Here is a 23,895-nt window from a genome sequence, read left to right as displayed (position 1 = left end):
AATCCAACAATTGGTATCAGAGCTGCTTGTTCATGTTAAATCACTGAAATATTTGGTTTGTTTGCCATTGTTTTCTCGTTCTTTTGTGGTCAGTTTTCGGTGAGAACACTATCGGGTGCCTGCACACTTCTCATGGAAAGGAAAAAGATTAGATCCCCTTTGTTGGGTTTTCTTTTTGGACCGATGATGGGGCATGGGTGGAAGAGGGCCTATCGGCCATCCTCATGCCGTTTGGTTGCACCTGAACTAGAGAAAAGGTCGTTCAGCCCTTTCCCTTTTATGTCACCAAACAGAAAAGAAGGGAGGGTCGTTCGACCCTCCCCTTTGGGCAGCCAAAATTGACGGATAGGAGGGATTCGACCCTCCCATCTATTTTTTGTTTATCGGACAAAGGGGAGGGCCGATCGGCCCTCCCCCTTTCAGTTTGCCCCTAGTCGAGGAGTGGGGGGGGGTCATTTTTTTGGACCATCAAACAAAGGGGGTCCAATCCCCTTCTTGTCTCCTTCAGATCATCGTCGACAAGGGGCTCACCCTCTTTAGGACTCCGGACGGTCGAAGGGTTTTCCCTTTCCTGGATGCCAGATAGGGTGTTATCCGATCAGAATGTCGAATGGGTGCTCACTGCTCAAACTACCGGATGATGGGAGGACAGACACCCATTTAGACAGGACGAGTCTGTGATATTCATGGATTTATTCAGAATCATCGCCAAGATTTATTTCGACGACACTCAGGGCTCAGATCGACCGCTGAACACTCTTGGACTGGCAGCAGTCCAAATACAATTCAGGCTCAGCCTTTCACAAAAACTGTATGAGTTAGGGCTGATTTGGCCTTGAGCCAATTCAACATCCCGTTTGACTAAGTTTCGGGTGGGTATATTGCAGTACAGGGCTGAATTAGGCTTTCGGCGACCCGGGTCGGTTCGGTATTCAGCCGGTCAGGCCAGTTTGTCCATATGCCAGGGCCGGTTCAGCTTTTTAGCAAACCGAACCAGACCGATTCGACCTTTAGCCGACCCAACCAGATTTGTTTTCTGCTAGGTACTGGTCTCACCAACGACCCAAGCTGGGTTTCGAGATCCAGTCGAGCTTAGACCAGCTTAGGTCTCATTCAAAGGTGGGACTAGTGACCAGTTCAATTCCCATTTGGTTTGGGGGGGGTCTGAACCGAGTCAGTCCATGCCTTAGCATTGGTCGGGCATGGTTAGACCCGACCCACTGCACGAGCTTGCACCCAGTTGTAGTGTGCTGGGTCTGACCCGATCTGGGTTAGACCAGCTTTGACTCGCAGGTGGGTCCAACCAGATCCGATTGGCCAGACCCATGCATAAGCCTTGAAGTAATAAAAGAAAAATTATAAGGATTTTGTTATTTTCAAAGGCTATTTGGTATGCTTCATGGGTCATTTTGATGGACTATTTTCGGTTATTTGGCCCCAATATATATTATAATTGTATTTTCTTTATGTTCACATGCATAGATTAACGTATTTGAACCTTGGTATTCTTTTGATTTAGGGTCTGATATTCTAAATTGAATTGATTGAAATAATATATTGCCAAAGTAACCTCTATTGTGTAGATTAGCTCATTTTGGAATATTGTGATGTTTATATATTTGTGGTTCATACGAATAGTGATCGACCCAAAGGAAGATTACTATTTGGATGAACCCTAATATATAATTTTTCAGTAATAAATGTGGGACAATTGTATAATTTTCCATGTTAATAACGAGTCGGTTCGAAGAAAGACTTATTGTTTGACAGAATTAATTTTCCATGTTTGACTAATGTATTGAGAGTACCACTTACAAGTTGACATTTATGTCCAAAGACTAAATGTCAATGTTATGCTGGGTATCTTGTGATGGGGTTCGCCACAGTTTAAATATGTTAGTTTATGTTAATGCATGTAAAAATATATGTTAATCATGAGCTTGTTTTGCTCTTTATTTAGTTAATATTTTTGCTTCTTCGGTATCAGAAAACATTAATTTTATACCGGTTTTGAGTGGTTCTAATTTCAAAAACTGAAAAGTGAACGTTATGATTTTTCTTGGATGCATGGATTTGGATCTTACACTATGAGAGGATCAACCACCTGCTCTTATGGATAGAAGTTTCATTGAGGATAAAAGGAACTTTGAGCGGTGGGATCGATCTAATCACATTAGTCTCATGATCATGAAACATGCAATTCCTGAATCTTTCAGGGGAACTATGTCCGAAGAGGTTAATGCCAAAGGGTTTCTTGAAGAAATTGAAAAGCGTTTTGCTAAAAACGAAAAGGCTGAGACAAGCACTCTCATTTCGAGTCTTGTTTTTATGAGGTATAAAGGAAAATGGAACATTAGGAAGTACATTATGAAAATGTCCCATCTTGCTTTGAAATTAAATGCACTGAAGTTAGAGTTGTCTGAGGACTTACTCGTGCACTTGATTTTGATATCCCTTCCTACACAATACAGTCAGTTTAAGGTCAGTTATAATTGTCAGAAGGATAAATGATCTCTTAATGAGCTCATTTCATACTATGTATAAGAAGAGGATAGGATGAAACAAGAAAAGACAGAAAGTGCTCATTTGGCAGTAGCCTTTAAGGACAAGTTTAAGAAAAAAAAAAGAAATAAGGAAGCTGCAAGAGACCCTCAATCGCAGAAGAAAAAAAAATCAGGACCCAAAGTCTAGTTGTTTCTTTTGTAAATGGGAGAGTCACATTAAGAAGGACTGTACCAAATATCATGCTTAGCGTGAAAAAAAAGGTACGCTCCTTGCTTTAGTTTGTTATAAGTTTAATTTAACTTTTATACCCAAACACACTTGGCGGATGAATTTTGGTCCTACCATTCACATAAGTGTGCCTATGCAGGGTTGCCTAAGTTGCTTACCACCAATTGATGCTGAAAGATTCATCTATGTGGGCCATGACAAATTAGTTAAAGTTGAGGCAGTAACAACATTTATGTTACTTTTAAAGACTAAGAATTATTTAGATTTGAAAGAAACACTTACTGTATCATCTTTTAGGCAAAATTTGGTTTCTATTTTCACTTTAGACAAATATGATTATTCTTATTTATTTGAAAATAATGAATTTAATTTGTTTCTTGATTTAAATTTTATTGAGACCAGTTCTTTATCTACAGTTGATAACCTTTATTTGCTTAATACCGTTGCCTCATATAATGAAACATTGCATTTAAGTTTTTGTGGTACAAAACGAAAATTAACAAATGAGAATTTTGCTTTATTATTGCACAAGTGCTTAGGTCATATTTCTAAACAAAGAATTAAAAGACTTATGATGAGTGAAATTCTTGATTATCTTGATTTCACTGACTTTCAGGTTTGTGTTGAGTGTATAAAAGAAAAATGAACAAACATAAGAAAATTAGGTGCCGAAAGGAGAACATACATCTTAGAACTAATTCATATAAATATTTGTGAATCATTCCCTATGGCTTCTTGGAATGGTCAACAATATTTTGTTACATTTATAGATGACTATTCTCATTATGGGTATCTATATTTAATTCATAAAAAGTCTCAATCCTTGGATGTGTTCAAATCTTTTAAGGTTGAAGTTGAAAACCAACTTGGCAAAAGAATTAAGGCTGTCATATCTGACCGTGGTGGTGAGTACTATGGTAGATATGATAGATCAGGTCAACAACGTCCAGGGCTGTTTGCTAAATTCGTAGAGGAATGTGGGATCGTTCCTCAGTATACCATGTCAAACACTTTTAGCATGAATGATGTTGCTGAAAGATAAAACATGACCCTTAAGGATATGGTAAGAAGTATGATTTTTCATTGTTTCTCATTGTACCTTACCAAAGTCCCTATAGGGAGGGGCATTAAAGACTGCAACTTATATATTGAATAGGGTATCATCTAAATCAGTAACCAAGACCCCATATGAATTATGGATAGACAAAAGACCTAGTATGAAGCATTTTCATATTTGAGGATTCCCAGTTGAGGCTAGGCCTTATAGGCCACAAGAAAAGAATCTGGATTCCAGAATGCTTAGCTGTTATTTTCTTGAGTATTTTAAAAGATCCAGGGGCTATAAGTCTTATGACCCTGTGAATAAGTCTTTTTTTGAAATGGAAAACGCTTGTTTCTTTGAGGATGCCGAGTTTGGGGAGAGTGATAAAGTAAAAAATATTGCTTTTGAAGAAGAGTTTCTTTATCTTCCTATAATTATAGTTGACAATGATCAATTTTTTATTCCTTACATTGTTTCCACATATCCAGATCAAGGCAATGCTTTAGATCTTCTCATCCAAAATCAAGTTTTTACTCCTAGAGTACAAACTTAAGAAATACTTTAAGTAACTCAAGAACAAGTGTCACTAAGAAAATCCACTAGAGAGAGGAGAATGATAATTTCAAATGATTATATTGTCTTTCTACAAGAACATGAGGGTGATACTGGCCTAAGGCAAGATGATCCAATCAACTTCCATCAAGCCACACAAAGTTATAACTCTCAAAAGTGGATTGATGCAATGCATGAGGAAATTAAATCCATTAAGGACAATGACATGTGGGATCTTGGCCCATTACCTGAAGGTGTGAAACTCATTGGTTGCAAATGAATATTTAAAACCAAAAGAGATTCAAAGGGTAATGTGAAAAGATATAAGACCTGTCTTGTTGTAAAAGGGTCTACTTAAAGGGAAGACATTGACTATACCGAGACTTTCTCTCCGATTTCTACGAAAGACTCTTTTAGAATTATGATGGCACTTATGACTCATTATGATTTGCAGTTGCATCAGATGGATACAAAAACTACATTCCTTAATGGTGGCATTGATGAGACAATATATATGGTTCAACCCGAATATTTTGTCTCAGGTGATGTTAAGAAAATGGTTTGCAAATTAAAGAAATCCATCTAAAGACTTAAGCAAGCTTCCCGTCAGTGGTATCATAAATTTCATCAAGTTGTCCTCTCATTTGGTTTCGAGATGAATATGGTTGATAAATGTATATACCATAAGTTCAGTGGGAGTAGATATATTTTCCTGGTTTTATATATTAGTAATGATATAGTTATATTGCACGAAACCAAGAGATTTCTGACAAAGAAATTTGAAATGAATGATCTTGGTGATGCCGCTTTTATATTAGGAATTCAGATACATCGAAGCCATTCTTGGGGTATTCTTGGATTATCGCAAAAGAACTATATTGAAAGGGTTCTAGATAGATTTGGCATGAAGGATTGTAAACCAGGTGATACTCATGTTGCTAAGGGAGACAAATTTAGTCTCGCTTAGTATCCCAAACACCAATCTGAAATTAAGAATATAGAACTAATTCCCTATGCATCTACTGAGGGGAGTCTTATGCATGCTCAAGTGTGTACGCATCCGAATTTAGCGTACATTGCTGGAATGTTAGAGAGATATCTTAGTAACCCAGATATGGAACATTGGAAAGCAACCAAACGGGTTATGCAATATTTGCAGAGAACAAAAGGTTACATGCTCACATACAGGAAGTTAGATCAGTAAGAGATTATTAACTATTCTGATTCTAACTTTGCTAGATGCCAAGACAGTCACAGATCCACGTCAGGTTATGTTTTTTCTGTTGGCTGGTGGAGCTATTTCCTGGAGGTGTGCCAAGCAGACACTTATTGTTTCTTCCACCATGGCAGCAGAATTCGTAGCCTGTTATGAGGCATTCAATTATGAAATATGGTTATGTAATTTTATCACAGGGCTGCGGATTTTGGATAATGTTGAGAGACCACTTAAGTTATTTTGTAACAATAATTCAATAATGATATATTTCAATAACAACAAGAGCTCATCGAAGTCAAAGCATATTGACATTAAGTTTGTTGTTGTTAAAGAGAGTGCAGAATGATCAGATATCAATAGAATATATTGGCACAAACTCTATGATTGCGGATCTGCTTACTAAAGGTTTTCCACCCAAGGTCTTTCACGAGCATACTATTCGAATGGGTGTTTTATCATTTTATGATATACAGGTTTAGTGAGAGTTTATATTTGGATATTTTATGATATAATAAAGTTTTTTTACCACTTCAGAATAAAGCTAAAGTTTTGGTTTCATTATGTACTCATATGTTGTGATCTCACTAAAGTTAATGTCCAGTTGAAAATATGCATGTTTGAATTACATTACATGTAATTTTCATGCTTCACATCCATACATGATCTATGTTATTTGGTTATGTCAATATACATGATCATTGATGGTTCCAATTACGTTATTTGTAATGAAGACCGCTTTGGTTCTATATTGACATGATCAATGGACCAGATTGATAGAAATATCAATTGATAAGATAGTGGTTTTGAGCTCATAAGGATATAATGCATGATTATAAGGTAACATATGTAGTCCAAGTGGGAGATTGTTAGGAAAAATCGTGTAGGCTTACATATGTACAATCACATGTTATAGGTTGTCTAATGGTTTAGGCCCTCTTTATGTTATCTAATTCGGTTGGGCCATGTGGTATCTCATGTGGTGTGGTGTTATTATGTGAAGAGACCTCTTATGCCCTTTTCTGTCACTTTTCAATTCTATGATGAGCTTAATTGAAAATAGACTCCCAAGTGGTTACAATTAGGTTATGGGCCCCAAACCTTACATAGTGGCCTTCTCTTTAGGCTCATCATTATCAACAAGAGAAATCAATCCCTCTTTCATTAGGTTTAGAGAAAAACAAGGGCTACGTATACAGGTTCTGGAAGATCATACCCGTCAAAGATATATCGGAACACCAATGGATTCAGGTATGCTTCCGTATTAAGATTTGATTTCTATTTTGTTTTCAATGATTTAGCGTGGACAAGATTGACAGTCCTTTTAGTTTTTCTGGTGGATTCAAAATCCAATAGTTGATTCTAACGTGAAGAGGAAGCTTGCACACATGCAAACAAAAAAAACCAAATTTTAATGTGGTTCAGTCTTAAATGACCTACGTCCACGATACCTCTATCTCTCTCACCCTTAACGTGAGATAGAGGTTCTCTACTTATAGATAACAGAGTACACACAGGTTATCAACCTGTTTCCTTCATGACAAGGACTTCTAATAACAAGATTACATAGGGAATCTCTTCTGACTTTATCTCTATTATCCAAAGATATCACAGGAGGTTGGTTTCTTTCTTTGGACTTACTCTCATTAGACGTGTCCTTGTTGGATCTGCTTCCTTTGTTCATGTCTGGAGAGTTCTTCTTGGACTTGCTTGAGTTAATCGTGGGATTCTGGAGCAGGTTCATGTGTCTTGACAGGAGGCAGTTACATTCTGTTTCCCTCTTAAAAACGCTGTAGAGTTTTCAAGCTGTTGTGGTTATCTTGAATTTTGAACCCGCTCTGATCCATGACCCAGCCTTAAATATTTTGGTGACCATAAAATGTGGATTTTCAATGGGGTTTGTGGTGGTGCGGAGGGACCAGGCCATTAGTTTTGTAATTTTTCCTTTTATACCGGCTACAGTTTTATGTCCTTCATGATATTTGTAGTCGTCTCTATTGAGCGTTGGATTATGAGAGTTTCAGGTGCATTGAGGATTAGAGTTTGAAAGCTCTTTGTCTTGCCTCTGTATTTTATCGCATTTGCTAGTAGATTTTTTTCTCCTTTTTCGCCCGTGAACATAGGCCTGAGTGCCGAACCACATAAATCTTGCGTCTACTTCTATTCTTTTCTCTTTTATCTTGTAGTTTTCTTCGTTTAGGTTGTGGCTTGCATAACACAAGCTTCACCACCACAAAGATTATTCTTATTTATTTCCAGTAGTCGAGTATGAAAAAGGATTGAGCATTTCAAATAAGGACTTGCATTGACTATTGGATCATCTGAAATTAACCAATCGTCAAGGTCACACACATTTACATTTTACCAGTATCATATCAGCGATTGCTATGATGATTGGAACTTCCTAATAAGAGAAAGTAATTACAACAGAAAGGAAACATACCGATTTGTCCAAGAGAAAGAATGGACAAGACATGGTTATCAGAAGAAAGAAAACCAGGAATGTGACCAAGTCACATGGGAAGACGGTTCTTAGAAACTATTAGAAGTTTATAAGCGAAGGATGACCACGGGATAGAAGAAATTAACGCAACAGAAAGATAAGCATTGGCATTGAGCACAAATAAAGAAACACAAAGTATACATGATCCAGTACCACAAAAGTCTCGAGTTACATGTGAGCAAAAGATTCAAATCAGACTTTCATCATCCAAGAGCATCCTATCCTAATTAGCCTAGAGAGATGAGATGAATACCTGAAAAAGCCATGACCCTGGGCAGAAAAGGTAGTCAGTCAAATTCTGATCAACTCTTGAGAGAACCAAATGGCATCAGTAACAGGTAAGTCACTACTCCAGCATGGGAGTTCCATTGGCTGTTCATAAACCAGCCAGCCAACCATGTTTCAATAGGTATTCTTTTAATTAATTCCAAAGACTCCAGGTAGTTTGACAGCTTCTACATTAACTGACTGACTACCCTTTGTGCAGCAAGGAGGCATTAGTATCTGCTGAATCTCTTGATTTGGGCAATGGGTGTAGAGCAGCATTCCATCCGTCCGTGTCATGATAGGAGGTCATGGGCTTCTGTGATTGATTAGCAGAAACTGGGCGACCTTGTTCATAGTAGGGCTCATCCATGGCTGAGTTATAAATAGGAATTGCAGCTGTTGGCGCAAATGATGTGACCATCTGTGGAAGGCCTCCTGTGGTTTCAAACTTTGGCTTCTTCACAAGCTGCTCCTTCTGATAGTGTGGCATAAAACTCCCTACCACAATCTGACACAAAATAATACCAAACATTAATAGCTGTTCGCCTCAGTTCTTTCTGCTAGTAGAAAGAGACTGAAACTGCTGTTTTGAAAAGCTTGGAAAACCTAAAAATCCAGCAAGAATTGGCTGGCCTGCATAACAAATACAACCACATAGTCCAAAGAAATTTTATGTTTGTCCAAAGGCAAGAAAACTTTAAGGTCTATTCCATTAATAGCAATTACTAGTGAAGAATAATTGATAAATACAACATTCCGCCAACAACAGCATTCACCAATAGAGATCTAGGAAAACAAATTGGATGAAGGTAATCAAGAAGGTAGATAACCGAATAGAAATGCTCTTATAATAATATAATACATAACCATCTATCAGATGGATACTATACGACAAATGAACTGAGACGATTTTCCTAATTTCCACAAGCCACAAGGCAAAAATTCCTACTACTGAACTTCTATCCAGAAGGTAAGGTCAACAGTCAAACTCATTGAGATCATCTAATTCTTCCCTTCCTTGCCACATGAAGAGGGAACCCATGGTATACTCTGTATCACATCATTTCCTTCCTACGACATTGGAGAGTTCATCTTGTTTATAGACACTAAATGGTGATATCTTATCATGTGCTTCCAGTTTTGCACATCAGTACATTTTTTTCAACATGCCATGATTTAATGGGTAAGTCAATACCTGCACTGGACTGGCAGCTGTTAGTAAACCTGCAACTCCTCCTCCTACAACACGCCCATCTGGACTTGCCAAGGAAACGCTCAATCCACCAGTTCGGCTCCGAGTTCCCCCATTCTCTGTCAGCATGAATGACCCAGACAAGGAAAGTATTTCAAAGCGTCCCTGCCAAAAAATATGCAGATAAGTAGCACAAGATGAAGCAACAAGGATGAAATTCAGAAAGAATGAGGGACTCCAGGAGAACATCAAACCCTTTTTTGAAGCATGAAAAAAAAATAATATGTCTAATTTTTATGGAGGCATGACACTTGACAATGGACGCATGTATTCTCATGCTTACTTGTAGAATTTATAACTCTAGTAACTAGTAAAATATTTCAGCAGTTAAATATACTAATATAGAAGTGTGGAAATACTAACTGCAGTAAGTCAAAAACAAAAGCTTGGCGGTAATATTTATTATGAGAAAACAAACCAAGTTCATCTCGTAATTTTGTTGCTCTAATTTGGATATTGAATTGTTTTTGCAAGTCGTAATCATGAAAATCTGCATCTTTAAGAATTCTGTGACCATTGGATTCATCTAATGTTTTCTTATCATTCATAAGATGGATGAGGTAAGAGAACATTTTGAAGACCATGTCTAGATTGATGCTTGTGCAGGTACCTCAACATGTATCAATCTGAAAAGTAAATAACAAATAAAATGAAAGAGTGAAAATTCCAATTCAGAAAACGAAAGACATTAGATCATTTCCAACCTCTATTAACTTTGATAGGTCTGGAAAGCAAAATTGAAGTGGATTCTTACAATGAATTTTTCAAGTTAATAGACACAAGCTATGTAACAGGGATTCGGCCAACAGGGTGCCACGCCCACATCAACACGACTCAACTTGGGTGCGGGTGCAGCAACCGGTGCGGTCAATGCACCCAGGGTCATAACTGTCCATTTTGGACCCACAATAAAAAAAAATACGAAAAGTGGTGATACGAGTGTATATCTGTTAAAAATTATATATATAATATATATACCCTCCCGCACCCAAGTTTTTTTAAAGTGCAGCATCGCCGCACCCACACCCGTACCCGCACCGGCACCTATGTGACACAGGACACAAGATATTCTATATTTGACCTATGTTTAAAAATGGAATACAAAATGCACTAATAAATCTCCATGATTGCAGAATTGTATCATTCACAATGTGACAGAATTCACCAGGTTTCAGCAAGACTAAACGCTATCTCATAATCAAGCTCTATTGAAACATGGCGTGACTATACCTCATAAGTCAAGGTGCCACCAGAGGAATCAGGCTGGCGAAGAGTGACATTGGAAATGGCACCATTGGCAGAAAGAACACATATAGCCCGGGGTCCTTTTTGTGAGAAAGACATTATCCTCATTGTTATATCCTATGATGATATAAGATGTTAGCACCAAGAAACTATGAATCAGAAACATATCAGCAGGTGCAGGGGTATGAATCGGAACTTATTCAGACATTTTCCTGCGGAATTATATATTTCTATACTGATACCAAGATAAGTAAATGTATATTACAATGATGTATTAGCATATGTTATAAAATCCAATTAATAGCAGGGCCACATACATCCTAAGATCAGCATCTAACTGAAATAAAGACATTAATTCAAGCACTGAACATGGACAAAAACAAATGACACTTGAAAGCAGACAAAGTTGCCAGCAGAAAAGGGCAGGTTCAACCATCAATTAACACATAGAAAGAGCATATCACAGATCCCACTAGTATTTAAAACACAAAACCACAAATATTTGTCTTCACTTTCATCAGGAATTTTAAATAACATTAACTTCGGTCACAAATTTAAGGCAGAGTCAGGCACCAAGGCCATAACCTTCCCCATCATGTCTGACAATGCCTGAGAAATAAATAATAAATAAGTATATCAAAAAAATAATCATTTATTGTACAGTACAGTAGTGGTAATAAATAAATATAGATTTCTTTTAAAGGAACACCAAATTCATTTTGTGTAATGCGTAACAAAGATATATGTGACTGCACCATGGAAATTATAAAACAATTTTGCAGTAAAACTGTATTCTCAAGCACAGATGAATAAGTACAAGAGCACACCTCATGTAACTATGTGCAAGCCTAAAAAATAAATTACCTAAAGTACCTTTGATAACATAAAAACACAAAAATATAAAAGGAGATAAAAAATAGGAAGACAAAGAAAGTATTGCATTATAATTGCCTGACAAATGAAAAACATAAATAACTGGCACAATACACATTATGGTTCCATATTTTCCTAAAGGCAGCACTGGGAGTTTTGAGGAACGAAAAGTAGTGTAAGTGATGGGATGAAATTTGATGAAGAAATCCATAACACACACCACTAAACAATCACAAGTCAGTCGAATGGTGCCAGCTAACATTCAGAAAATATAATGCCAGTCAATGTTAATATATTTCCTCTCATAAAATTCCATATTTGGCATGCTTTATTATCACAACCAAAGTAGGCCCTACAGTAAACCAACTGTAATGAAATATGCGGAAAAGTAAAGAGTGCTCTAAGCACTTACAACATCCACTAATGAACAAACAACAAGGGCTAATACCCAAACCCAAAGGAGACAACACAACATAAAAATATAAATGCCTCTTATTGAAAGAGAGAGAACTCTCAAGAGTAAAAAATACAAGAGGGGTTCACCCCTATTTATACACAAAAGGAGGAGGGGAGGAGTGGCCATATAGCCTTAAAAGAAGAGCCACCTAGGGGCTCCCATGGAGTCGTTGGGAGCCCCCAACGGTCACAAATGTGACCGTTGGGGGCTCCATCGACTCCATGGTGGGGCCCCTATTAGGTGGACAAAAAACCAAAAAATAAAAGATAAAAAATAAAAAAGGAAATATACAAAAAGAAAGAAAAGAAACAAGTACCCCTATCGGGTACTTGTGAAATGACTAAAATACCCCTATTGGGTATTTTAGATTATACAAATATATATGTATATAAATATATACATATATATGAATTACATATATTTTAACACCCTCCCTCAAGCTTTACGGGGATATAACCGAAAGCTTGTTAAGGAGAAACAAAAACCGAGGAGCTGCAAGAGCCTTAGTGAAGAAGTCCGCCAACTGGTACTCTGATGTGACGTAAGGTAGTGCTATGGTTCCTCTTAGGTATTCATCATGAACGTAGTGGCAGTCCATCTCAATATGCTTAGTACGCTCATGGAAGGTGTGATTGCTTGCAATATAGATTGTGCTTTTGTTGTCGCAACACAGCTTCGAAGGAGTAGAGATGACAATGCCCATATCACTGAGGAGGCTTCTTAGCCACACAAGTTCCATGGTTGTAGTGGCCATAGCACGATATTCTGCTTCCGTCGAGGACAAGGATACTTTGTGTTGCTTCTTGCATCTCCAAGAAATCATAGTCACCTAAGAAAACACAAAATCCGGTAGTTGAGACTCGGTCATTGGGATTTCCTCCCCAATTTGCATCAGTATAAGCAATTAAATCAAGGGACGAGGCAGAGGAAAGAAAAACTCCCTTAGTTATGGTATTTTTGATATATCTGACGATCCTTAAGACTGCACTCATGTGCACAGTTGTAGGTGCATGTTGAAATTGACTGACAGAGTGAACGGCATGAGCAATGTCTGGCCGTGTGATGGATAAGTAGGTTAGAGACCCAACAAGTTGCCGGTAGGGAGTAGGATCCTCGAGAGGTGTTCCATCTTCCAACCTTAATTTTGCATTGATGACTTCTGGGGTTTCTGTCTTCTTATCGTCGGAAATACCAGATTTGGAACAGATGTCAGCAGCAAGTTTCATCTGAGAGAGAATGTACCCTCGAGGAGAGTACGCCACTTCAATTCCTAAAAAATATCTTAAGAATCCAAGGTCAGACATATCAAAATTTTCTTTCAAAACCTTTTTAATATCATTAATGCCTCTCTCATCACTTCCTGTGATGATCATATCATCAACATAAAGTAGTAAAATAACTACATAAGACCCTGCACTTTTCACAAACAAAGCAGTGTCAGTATAACATGAACGAAAATTCAAACTTGTCATTACATTACTGAATCTATCATGCCAAGCCTTTGGGGCTTGTTTTAAACCATATAATGCCTTTTTAAGTTTAAGAATTTTATTTTTACCAATACATACTCCTGGTGGGGGATCCATGTAAACTTCTTCATTCAATTCGCCATTTAGAAATGCATTCTTAACATCGAGTTGATAGATAGGCCATTTTTTCACTGACGCAATAGCAATAAGAGTCCTAACACTAGTCATTCTAGCAACAGGTGCGAAGGTTTCTTCATAATCTATACCATATTTCTGAGCATATCCTTTAGCTACTAACCGTGCTTTATAACGTTCTAATGAACCATCACTCTTGGTTTTAATTTTGAAGACCCATCTACATCCTATTGATTTCTTTCCAGTGGGTAACGAAGTTATTTCCCAAGTTTTTGCTTTTTCAAGGGCACTAAGCTCTAAGTTCATGGCTTCAACCCATTGGGGAATATTTTTGGCCTCATTATAGTGTGAAGGTTCATGAAATGAATGCAACGCAATTAGACATGCTCTATATCTAGGAGTTAGGGACTCATAGGAAACAAACCTATTAGGAGGGTTGGAGATCCGACTGGATCTCCTTAAAGATGTTTCTTCAATGTTGGATCCTTGAGAGTATTTTTCTAAGGCACTTATTTGAGTTTGTTGACCACGCCTAACATATGTTTGGATTGGTCTATTATTCTCATCTATAGCATTATCAAGAGGAATTTCCTCTAGGTCATTCAAAGACTCATTAGAGATTTCCTCTTCTTGAGGAGTCTCATCTTCTTGAGATAGAAGATCAAATAAAAAAGTATATTCACTTTCGTCAATATCTTTAGTTTTCACAAAACCATTTTCATTTTCCAAAAATGTTACATCTTTGGATACATAGAGTTTGTTATTTTTCAAGTCAAAACATCTAAAACCCTTTTGATTTTCTCCATAACCCAAGAAAACACATTCAATAGCTTTAGGAGATAATTTGTCCCGTTTATGAGTAAGGACAAAACATTTGCATCCAAAAACTCTTAATCTATTGAAGTCTGGTGTTCTTTCAAATAGTTTTTCGTATGGAGATGTATTCTGTAAGGATGAAGATATCATTCTATTTATTAAGTAAGTTGAGGTTAAGGCCGCTTCGGCCCAAAAATTCTTTGGAATTTCTTTGGAAATAAGGAGTGTCCTAGTGGTTTCCATGATATGTCTATGCTTTCTTTCGGCCAAGCCGTTTTGTTGGGGAGTCCTAGGACACGATCTTTGATGACAAATTCCATTTACTTCTAAATAGTTTTGAAATTCATTTGATAAATATTCTCCACCCGAATCGGATCTAAGAGTAGAGATATTACTTGAAAATTGATTTTTAACTATCATATGAAATTTTTTGAAAAACTCAAAGACTTCGGATTTTAAATTAAGAAAGTAGATCCATACATACCTAGTGTAGTCATCGATGAAAGTGACATAATAGGAGTATCCTCCTTTAGACATGACGGGGGTGTTAAAATATATGTAATTCATATATATATATATATATATATATATATATAATACCCGATAGGGGTATTTCTGTCATTTCACAAGTACCCGATAGGGGTACTTGTTTTTCTTAGTTTATTTTTTCTCTTTATTTTTTTGTAAAATGTATTTTTTATTTTTTGTTTTTTGCTTACTAAAAAGGGGCCCCACCATGTAGTCGATGGGGCCTCCAACGGTCACATTAGTGACCGTTGGGGGCTCCCAATGACTACATGGGGAGCCCCCTAGGTGGCTCTCCTTTTAAGGCCTCTTGGCCCTCTCCCTCTCCTTCTCTTGTGTATAAATAGGGGTGCTCCCCTCTTGTATTTCTTACTCTTGAGAGCTCTCTCTCTTTCGATAAGAGGCATTTATATTTTTATGTTGTGTTGTCTCTTGTGGGTTTGGGTATTAACCCCTCTTTGTTTGTTCATTAGTAGATGTTGTAAGTGCTTAGTGCACTCTTTGCTTTTCCGCATATTTCATTACATGGTATTAGAGCAAGGTTTATGCTCTTCTTTTTAATATAGCTAGTGGTGTAGCTATATTTGTTTTTTTGTTTCTCTCTCCTTGATATTCTCTTGTAAGTGGTTGTTATGGAAGGAGAACAAAAGATTGATCTCTCATTCAAGCTCAATGGTTCCAACTACATGATGTGGGCCGCCGCCATGGAAAACAACCTCAAAGGGAAAAAGCTTTGGGGATACGTTATGGGCACCATTCCGGAACCACAACTCCAACTAACTAAGATGGAAGGCGATCAAGAAAAAGCTCTTGAAGGAGATGCCCGCATAAAGGCCATTGAAGATCACCAATCTAAAATAGAAGATTGGGAGAGTAAGCATGCCAAGATTCTTGCTTGGTTCATGAACAATGTGGAGCTTAAGATTTCGCCAACATTGCCAAATTTCGGATGGCAAATGAAGCATGGTTCTTCATGAAAGGTATGTTTACCCAAAAAGACCTTGCTCGTCAATTCTTTCTTCAAGAAAAAATCCGGACTATCAAACAAGGAGAAATGAGTGTTAGGGACTACTTTAGCACTCTTGGCCCTCTATGGGATGAGTTATCCTTGCTAGAACCAAAATGGGTTTCTAGTATAGATGTGGAATTAAGGAGAGAACAAATGGAAAAAGAACACTTTTTCCAATTTTTACATGGGCTTAGGCCCGAGTATGAACAAGTTAGATCCTCCCTCCTACATAGATCAAAGCCTCTTCCTTTGGAAGATGCCATTGCCGAAATATGCCAAGAAGAAACCCGTCTTGGCATGATTAAAGGAGGAAATGATGTCTTGGCCGTATCTAAACCCGGCAACCATATGAAAACCTACAAACCTCCACATTTTGGAAGGCAAAATAACTATAATGGCAACTATAGAAAAGCCATTTGCCATCATTGTCAAGAACCAGGTCATATAAGACCTAATTGCCCTAAATTGAATGAAGCACCAAAAAATAAAGTTGCTTCCGTTGAAGAAGCTTCACAAAAGAAAGAGGAAGCAATCAAAGGAACGGACTCTTTTTCTCTTGCTCAACTATCGGAGGCACTACAAACTCTACTCAAGATTCCATCAACTTCGGGTGCCGCCGTAGCTTCCTCCTCTCCTCCAGGTATGTCGTCTTGGATCCTTGACTCTGGAGCTTCCTTTCATATGACCCCCCTTGAAAATGAGCTTTCCGATTTATGTAATAACTTTAAAAACTCCTATGTTTCAACTGCCGATGGTACATCTTTACAAGTTAAAAGTCTTGGAACCTTAAACTTTTCAAAAGACTTCTTTGTGCCAAACGTAAGAGTTGTACCTCAACTTAATTTAAATCTCCTCTCTGTTGCTCAAATATGCGATCATGGATGTAAAATCTCCTTCTCAACTAAGGATTGCTCTATACAGGATCTCCGGTCCGGGAAGCTGATTGGGCAAGGCCATAGAAGGGGAGATCTCTATTACATGAGCAACTTGAAACTCCCCATTAACTCTTTTTGTAACCATGTCCAAGATAAAAATATTGATATTTGGCATCAAAGACTTGGACATCCAAGTTTCTCAAAAATGTACTCCTTTCCATTTGGAAAGAAATTTTGTAATGAGAAACATTTTGTTTGCAAGAATTGTATTTTTGGCAAAATGAAATCTACTCCTTTTCCAAACCGGACTTTTGTATCCAAAAGACCTTTTGAGTTAGTCCATTCGGACGTTTGGGGCCCTTCCCCCGTCATGTCTAAAGGAGGGTACTCCTATTATGTCACTTTCATCGATGACTATACTAGGTATGTATGGATCTACTTTCTCAATTTAAAATCCGAAGTCTTTGAGTTTTTTAAAAAATTTCATATGATAGTTAAAAATCAATTTTCAAGTAATATCTCTACTCTTAGATCCGATTCGGGTGGAGAATATTTATCAAATGAATTTCAAAACTATTTAGAAGTAAATGGGATTTGTCATCAAAGATCGTGTCCTAGGACTCCTCAACAAAACGGCTTGGCCGAAAGAAAGCATAGACATATCATGGAAACCACTAGGACACTCCTTATTTCCAAAAAAATTCCAAAGAATTTTTGGGCCGAAGCGGCCTTAACCTCAACTTATTTAATAAATAAAATGATATCTTCATCCTTACAAAATACATCTCCATACGAAAAACTATTTGAAAGAACACCTGACTTCAATAGATTAAGAGTGTTTGGATGTAAATGTTTTGTCCTTACTCATAAACGGGACAAATTATCTCTTAAAGCTATTGAATGTGTCTTCTTGGGTTATGGAGAAAATAAAAAAGGTTTTAGATGTTTTGACTTGAAAAATAACAAACTCTATGTATCCAAAGATGTAACATTTTTGGAAAATGAAAATGGTTTTGTGAAAACTAAAGATATTGACGAAAGTGAATATACTTTTTTATTTGATCTTCTATCTCAAGAAGATGAGACTCCTCAAGAAGAGGAAATCTCTAATGAGTCTTTGAATGACCTAGAGGAAATCCCTCTTGATAATGCTGTAGATGAGAATAATAGACCAATCCAAACATATGTTAGGCGTGGTCAACAAACTCAGATAAGTGCCTTAGAAAAATACTCTCAAGGATCCGACATTGAAGAAACATCTTTAAGGAGATCCAGTCGGATCTCCAATCCTCCAAATAGGTTTGTTTCCTATGAGTCCCTAACTCCTAGATATAGAGCATGTCTAATTGCATTACATTCATTTCATGAACCTTCACACTATAATGAGGCCAAAAATATTCCCCAATGGGTTGAAGCCATGAACTTAGAGCTTAGTGCCCTTGAAAAAGCAAAAACTTGGGAAATAACTTCGTTACCCACTGGAAAGAAATCAATAGGATGTAGATGGGTCTTCAAAATTAAAACCAAGAGTGATGGTTCATTAGAACGTTATAAAGCACGATTAGTAGCTAAAGGATATGCTCAAGAATATGGTATAGATTATGAAGAAACCTTCGCACCTGTTGCTAGAATGACTAGTGTTAGGACTCTTATTGCTATTGCGTCTGTAAAGAAATGGCCTATCTATCAACTTGATGTTAAGAATGCATTTCTAAATGGCGAATTAAATGAAGAAGTTTACATGGATCCCCCACCAGGAGTATGTATTGGTAAAAATAAAATTCTTAAACTTAAAAAGGCATTATATGGTTTAAAACAAGCTCCAAAGGCTTGGCATGATAGATTTAGTAATGTAATGACAAGTTTAAATTTTCGTTCATGTTATACTGACACTGCTTTGTTTGTGAAAAGTGCAGGGTCTTCTGTAGTTATTTTACTACTTTATGTTGATGATATGATCATCACAGGAAGTGATGAGAGAGGCATTAATGATATTAAAAAGGTTTTGAAAGAAAATTTTGATATGTCTGACCTTGGTTTCTTAAGATATTTTTTAGGAATTGAAGTGGCGTACTCTCCTCGAGGGTACATTCTCTCTCAGATGAAACTTGCTGCTGACATCTGTTCCAAATCGGGTATCTCCGATGACAAGAAGACAGAAACCCCAGAAGTCATCAATGCAAAATTAAGGTTGGAAGATGGAACACCTCTCGAGGATCCTACTCCCTACCGGCAACTTGTTGGGTCTCTAACCTACCTATCCATCACACGGCCAGATATTGCTCATGCCGTCCACTCTGTCAGTCAGTTTCAACATGCACCTACAACCGTGCACATGAGTGCAGTCTTAAGGATTGTCAGATATATCAAAAATACCATAACTAAGGGAGTTTTTCTTTCTTCTGCCTCGTCACTTGATTTAATTGCTTATACTGATGCAGATTGGGGAGGAAATCCCAATGACCGTGTCTCAACTACCGGTTTTTGTGTTTTCTTAGGTGACTCTATGATTTCGTGGAGATGCAAGAAGCAACACAAAGTATCATTGTCCTCGACGGAAGCAGAATATCGTGCTATGGTCACTACAACCATGAAACTTGTGTGGCTAAGAAGCCTCCTCAGTGATATGGGCATTGTCATCTCTACTCCTTCGAAGATGTGTTGTGACAACAAAAGCGCAATCTATATTGCAAGCAATCACACCTTCCATGAGCGTACTAAACATATTGAGATGGACTGCCATTACGTTCGAGATGAATACCTAAGAGGAACTATAGCACTACCTTACGTCACATCAGAGTACCAGTTGGCGGACTTCTTCACTAAGGCTCTTGCGGCTCCTCGGTTTTTGTTTCTCCTTAACAAGCTTTCGGTTATATCCCCGTAAAGCTTGAGGGAGGGTGTTAAAATATATGTAATTCATATATATATATATATATATATATATATTTATATATATATATATATATATAATACCCGATAGGGGTATTTCTATCATTTCACAAGTACCCGATAGGGGTACTTGTTTTTCTTAGTTTATTTTTTCTCTTTATTTTTTTGTAAAATGTATTTTTTATTTTTTGTTTTTTGCTCACTAAAAAGGGGCCCCACCATGTAGTCGATGGGGCCTCCAACGGTCACATTAGTGACCGTTGGGGGCTCCCAACGACTACATGGGGAGCCCCCTAGGTGGCTCTCCTTTTAAGGCCTCTTGGCCCTCTCCCTCTCCTTCTCTTGTGTATAAATAGGGGTGCTCCCCTCTTGTATTTCTTACTCTTGAGAGCTCTCTCTCTTTCGATAAGAGGCATTTATATTTTTATGTTGTGTTGTCTCTTGTGGGTTTGGGTATTAGCCCCTCTTTGTTTGTTCATTAGTAGATGTTGTAAGTGCTTAGTGCACTCTTTGCTTTTCCGCATATTTCATTACAGGGGGAAGGACCCCAAACATCCGAATGGACTAACTCAAAAGGTCTTTTGGACACAAAAGTTCGGTTTGGAAAAGGAGTAGATTTCATTTTGCCAAAAATATAATTCTTGCAAACAAAATGTTTCTCATTACAAAATTTCTTTCCAAATGGAAAGGAGTACATTTTTGAGAAACTTGGATGTCCAAGTCTTTGATGCCAAATATCAATATTTTTATCTTGGACATGGTTACAAAAAGAGTTAATGGGGAGTTTCAAGTTGCTCATGTAATAGAGATCTCCCCTTCTATGGCCTTGCCCAATCAGCTTCCCGGACCGGAGATCCTGTATAGAGCAATCCTTAGTTGAGAAGGAGATTTTACATCCATGATCGCATATTTGAGCAACAGAGAGGAGATTTAAATTAAGTTGAGGTACAACTCTTACGTTTGGCACAAAGAAGTCTTTTGAAAAGTTTAAGGTTCCAAGACTTTTAACTTGTAAAGATGTACCATCGGCAGTTGAAACATAGGAGTTTTTAAAGTTATTACATAAATCAGAAAGCTCATTTTCAAGGGGGGTCATATGAAAGGAAGCTCCAGAGTCAAGGATCCAAGACGACATACCTGGAGGAGAGGAGGAAGCTACGGCGGCACCCGAAGTTGATGGAATCTTGAGTAGAGTTTGTAGTGCCTCCGATAGTTGAGCAAGAGAAAAAGAGTCCGTTCCTTTGATTGCTTCCTCTTTCTTTTGAGAAGCTTCTTCAACGGAAGCAACTTTATTTTTTGGTGCTTCATTCAATTTAGGGCAATTAGGTCTTATATGACCCGGTTCTTGACAATGATGGCAAATGGCTTTTCTATAGTTGTCATTATAGTTATTTTGCCTTCCAAAATGTGGAGGTTTGTAGGTTTTCATATGGTTGCCGGGTTTAGATACGGCCAAGACATCATTTCCTCCTTTAATCATGCCAAGACGGGTTTCTTCTTGGCATATTTCGGCAATGGCATCTTCCAAAGGAAGAGGCTTTGATCTATGTAGGAGGGAGGATCTAACTTGTTCATACTCGGGCCTAAGCCCATGTAAAAATTGGAAAAAGTGTTCTTTTTCCATTTGTTCTCTCCTTAATTCCACATCTATACTAGAAACCCATTTTGGTTCTAGCAAGGATAACTCATCCCATAGAGGGCCAAGAGTGCTAAAGTAGTCCCTAACACTCATTTCTCCTTGTTTGATAGTCCGGATTTTTTCTTGAAGAAAGAATTGACGAGCAAGGTCTTTTTGGGTAAACATACCTTTCATGAAGAACCATGCTTCATTTGCCATCCGAAATTTGGCAATGTTGGCAAAATCTTAAGCTCCACATTGTTCATGAACCAAGCAAGAATCTTGGCATGCTTACTTTCCCAATCTTCTATTTTAGATTGGTGATCTTCAATGGCCTTCATGCGGGCATCTCCTTCAAGAGCTTTTTCTTGATCGCCTTCCATCTTAGTTAGTTGGAGTTGTGGTTCCGGAATGGTACCCATAACGTATCCCCAAAGCTTTTTCCCTTTGAGGTTGTTTTCCATGGCGGCGGCCCACATCATGTAGTTGGATCCATTGAGCTTGAAGGAAAGATCAATCTTTTGTTCTCCTTCCATAATAATCACACTTAAAAGGATAAAAGAAGAGAGAAACAACAAGAAACAAATATAGCTACACAACTAGCTATATTAAGAAGAAGAGCATACACAAGGCTCTGATACCATGTAATGAAATATGCGGAAAAGTAAAGAGTGCTCTAAGCACTTACAACATCCACTAATGAACAAACAACAAGGGCTAATACCCAAACCCAAAGGAGACAACACAACATAAAAATATAAATGCCTCTTATTGAAAGAGAGAGAACTCTCAAGAGTAAAAAATACAAGAGGGGTTCACCCCTATTTATACACAAAAGGAGGAGGGGAGGAGTGGCCATATGGCCTTAAAAGAAGAGCCACCTAGGGGCTCCCATGGAGTCGTTGGGAGCCCCCAACGGTCACAAATGTGACCGTTGGGGGCCCCATCGACTCCATGGTGGGGGCCCTATTAGGTGGACAAAAAACCAAAAAATAAAAGATAAAAAATAAAAAAGGAAATATACAAAAAGAAAGAAAAGAAACAAGTACCCCTATCGGGTACTTGTGAAATGACTAAAATACCCCTATCGGGTATTTTAGATTATACAAATATATATGTATATAAATATATACATATATATGAATTACATATATTTTAACAACAACTACATCACGGAATCTCTTAAATTGTTTAACCCATGGCCTTATACTTTAGATTTGTAATGGATTAGTGACACAAATTGTAGATCATCACTCTTGAAAAAAGCAATAATGAGAAAAGCACATGCTTTTGGTATCTCCTGCCACTCGAAGAAGGATATTGAGATGTCATGAGGTGCAATGAACACTGTGGATTCATTTGCAAACTCTGTAAAACCTTGTTGTGTGCCGGCACCAATCATCAACATATATCTCCCTATATAGAAAATCATGTCGTGAAGCAACTGGCGCAGGCCTTCAGGCATGAAAGCAATTGGAAATATTGCACCACAGTCACCACCACCCACAAATAGAAATTTGCAATTCAAATGAATAAACTAAGACACGAGGTTCGTAGCAAGAAAACTAAAAAGATGAACACTATAGCAGAAATATGCTGAAGTGTTTAGAATGAAGTTTTACACTAGCAATTCTGGTACCTTTGAGAATGGTACCATCAACAGCACATGGAGAACCGATAAATGGTATAATTCAATCAAAAGAGAGCTACCATCAAATAATATGATGTCTGTCAGTCTATCAGCAATATCAGCAAAATAGATGGCCAGCTACCAAAGTAAATCATACATGATGATACTAAAAATGCCAAGGCATTTAAATAAATCAACAGACAATAGTCACATAATGGTGATAAACAACCTTAAGAAAATTTTTCATATATCCCTAAAAATCATGTGTTCATTTTCATCATGTAGACCGAAGGACTGAAATAAAAAAGCAAGATGTTCACTGTCAGACAAATTCAGTGGAACAGATCTATGTCCAAGCATTTCGAAGCAGCCCAAATTGAAGATTTGACAAGATAAATTTTTACTTTGTCTTGTTAACATCCATACCAAGATACACCCAGAAAACAAGATAGTTTATTAAAAGGCAAGAAAAAACAGCTAAAAAGAAAATGATGTCAAATCAGCAACTGTGAAGATTCCAAGCAGCAAATGAACCAAATACAGCAAATATGCATATCTAATAAACCAAGTTCTTCTGGTTTTTCTTTCTTTTTCTTTTTTGCTTCAATAAGCAAGTCATGATGCGCACCATCTTTCAATATCCGAATTCACAGCTTAAAAGACAAGAGACAAAATCAACTGATGAGCCAAATAACATATAAAATCATTTGTTGACAGCTAAAAGAGAAACAAGACAAATCATTAGTTGTTTAAATATTATTCACTAATCCTATGGGTGTGATTGAATAC

The 23,895-nt window shown here is 37.5% G+C and overlaps 1 protein-coding gene across 1 annotated transcript in view; it reads right to left on the bottom strand.

Annotated features, from left to right (window-relative positions):
- Window positions 1-8,205: 8,205 nt before the first annotated feature.
- Window positions 8,206-23,895, bottom strand: part of LOC149828420 (AT-hook motif nuclear-localized protein 1-like) — a 31,802-nt gene continuing 16,112 nt past the window's right edge. Inside the window, exons 3-5 of the mRNA XM_090016840.1 lie at window positions 10,793-10,924; window positions 9,506-9,667; window positions 8,206-8,818 (exon numbers count right to left, since the gene is read on the bottom strand). Of these exons, the coding sequence (XP_089872966.1) occupies window positions 8,516-8,818; window positions 9,506-9,667; window positions 10,793-10,924 (597 nt within the window). The 3' untranslated portion in view covers window positions 8,206-8,515. The remainder of the gene's footprint in view (window positions 8,819-9,505; window positions 9,668-10,792; window positions 10,925-23,895) is intronic.

This window comes from Nuphar pumila, chromosome 9, assembly GCF_984573655.1.
Source record: "Nuphar pumila chromosome 9, dmNupPumi1.hap1.1, whole genome shotgun sequence".
Classification (NCBI taxonomy): domain Eukaryota; kingdom Viridiplantae; phylum Streptophyta; class Magnoliopsida; order Nymphaeales; family Nymphaeaceae; genus Nuphar; species Nuphar pumila.
Note: the sequence above shows the minus strand (reverse complement) of the source record. Positions and strands in the feature narration are given on the sequence as shown.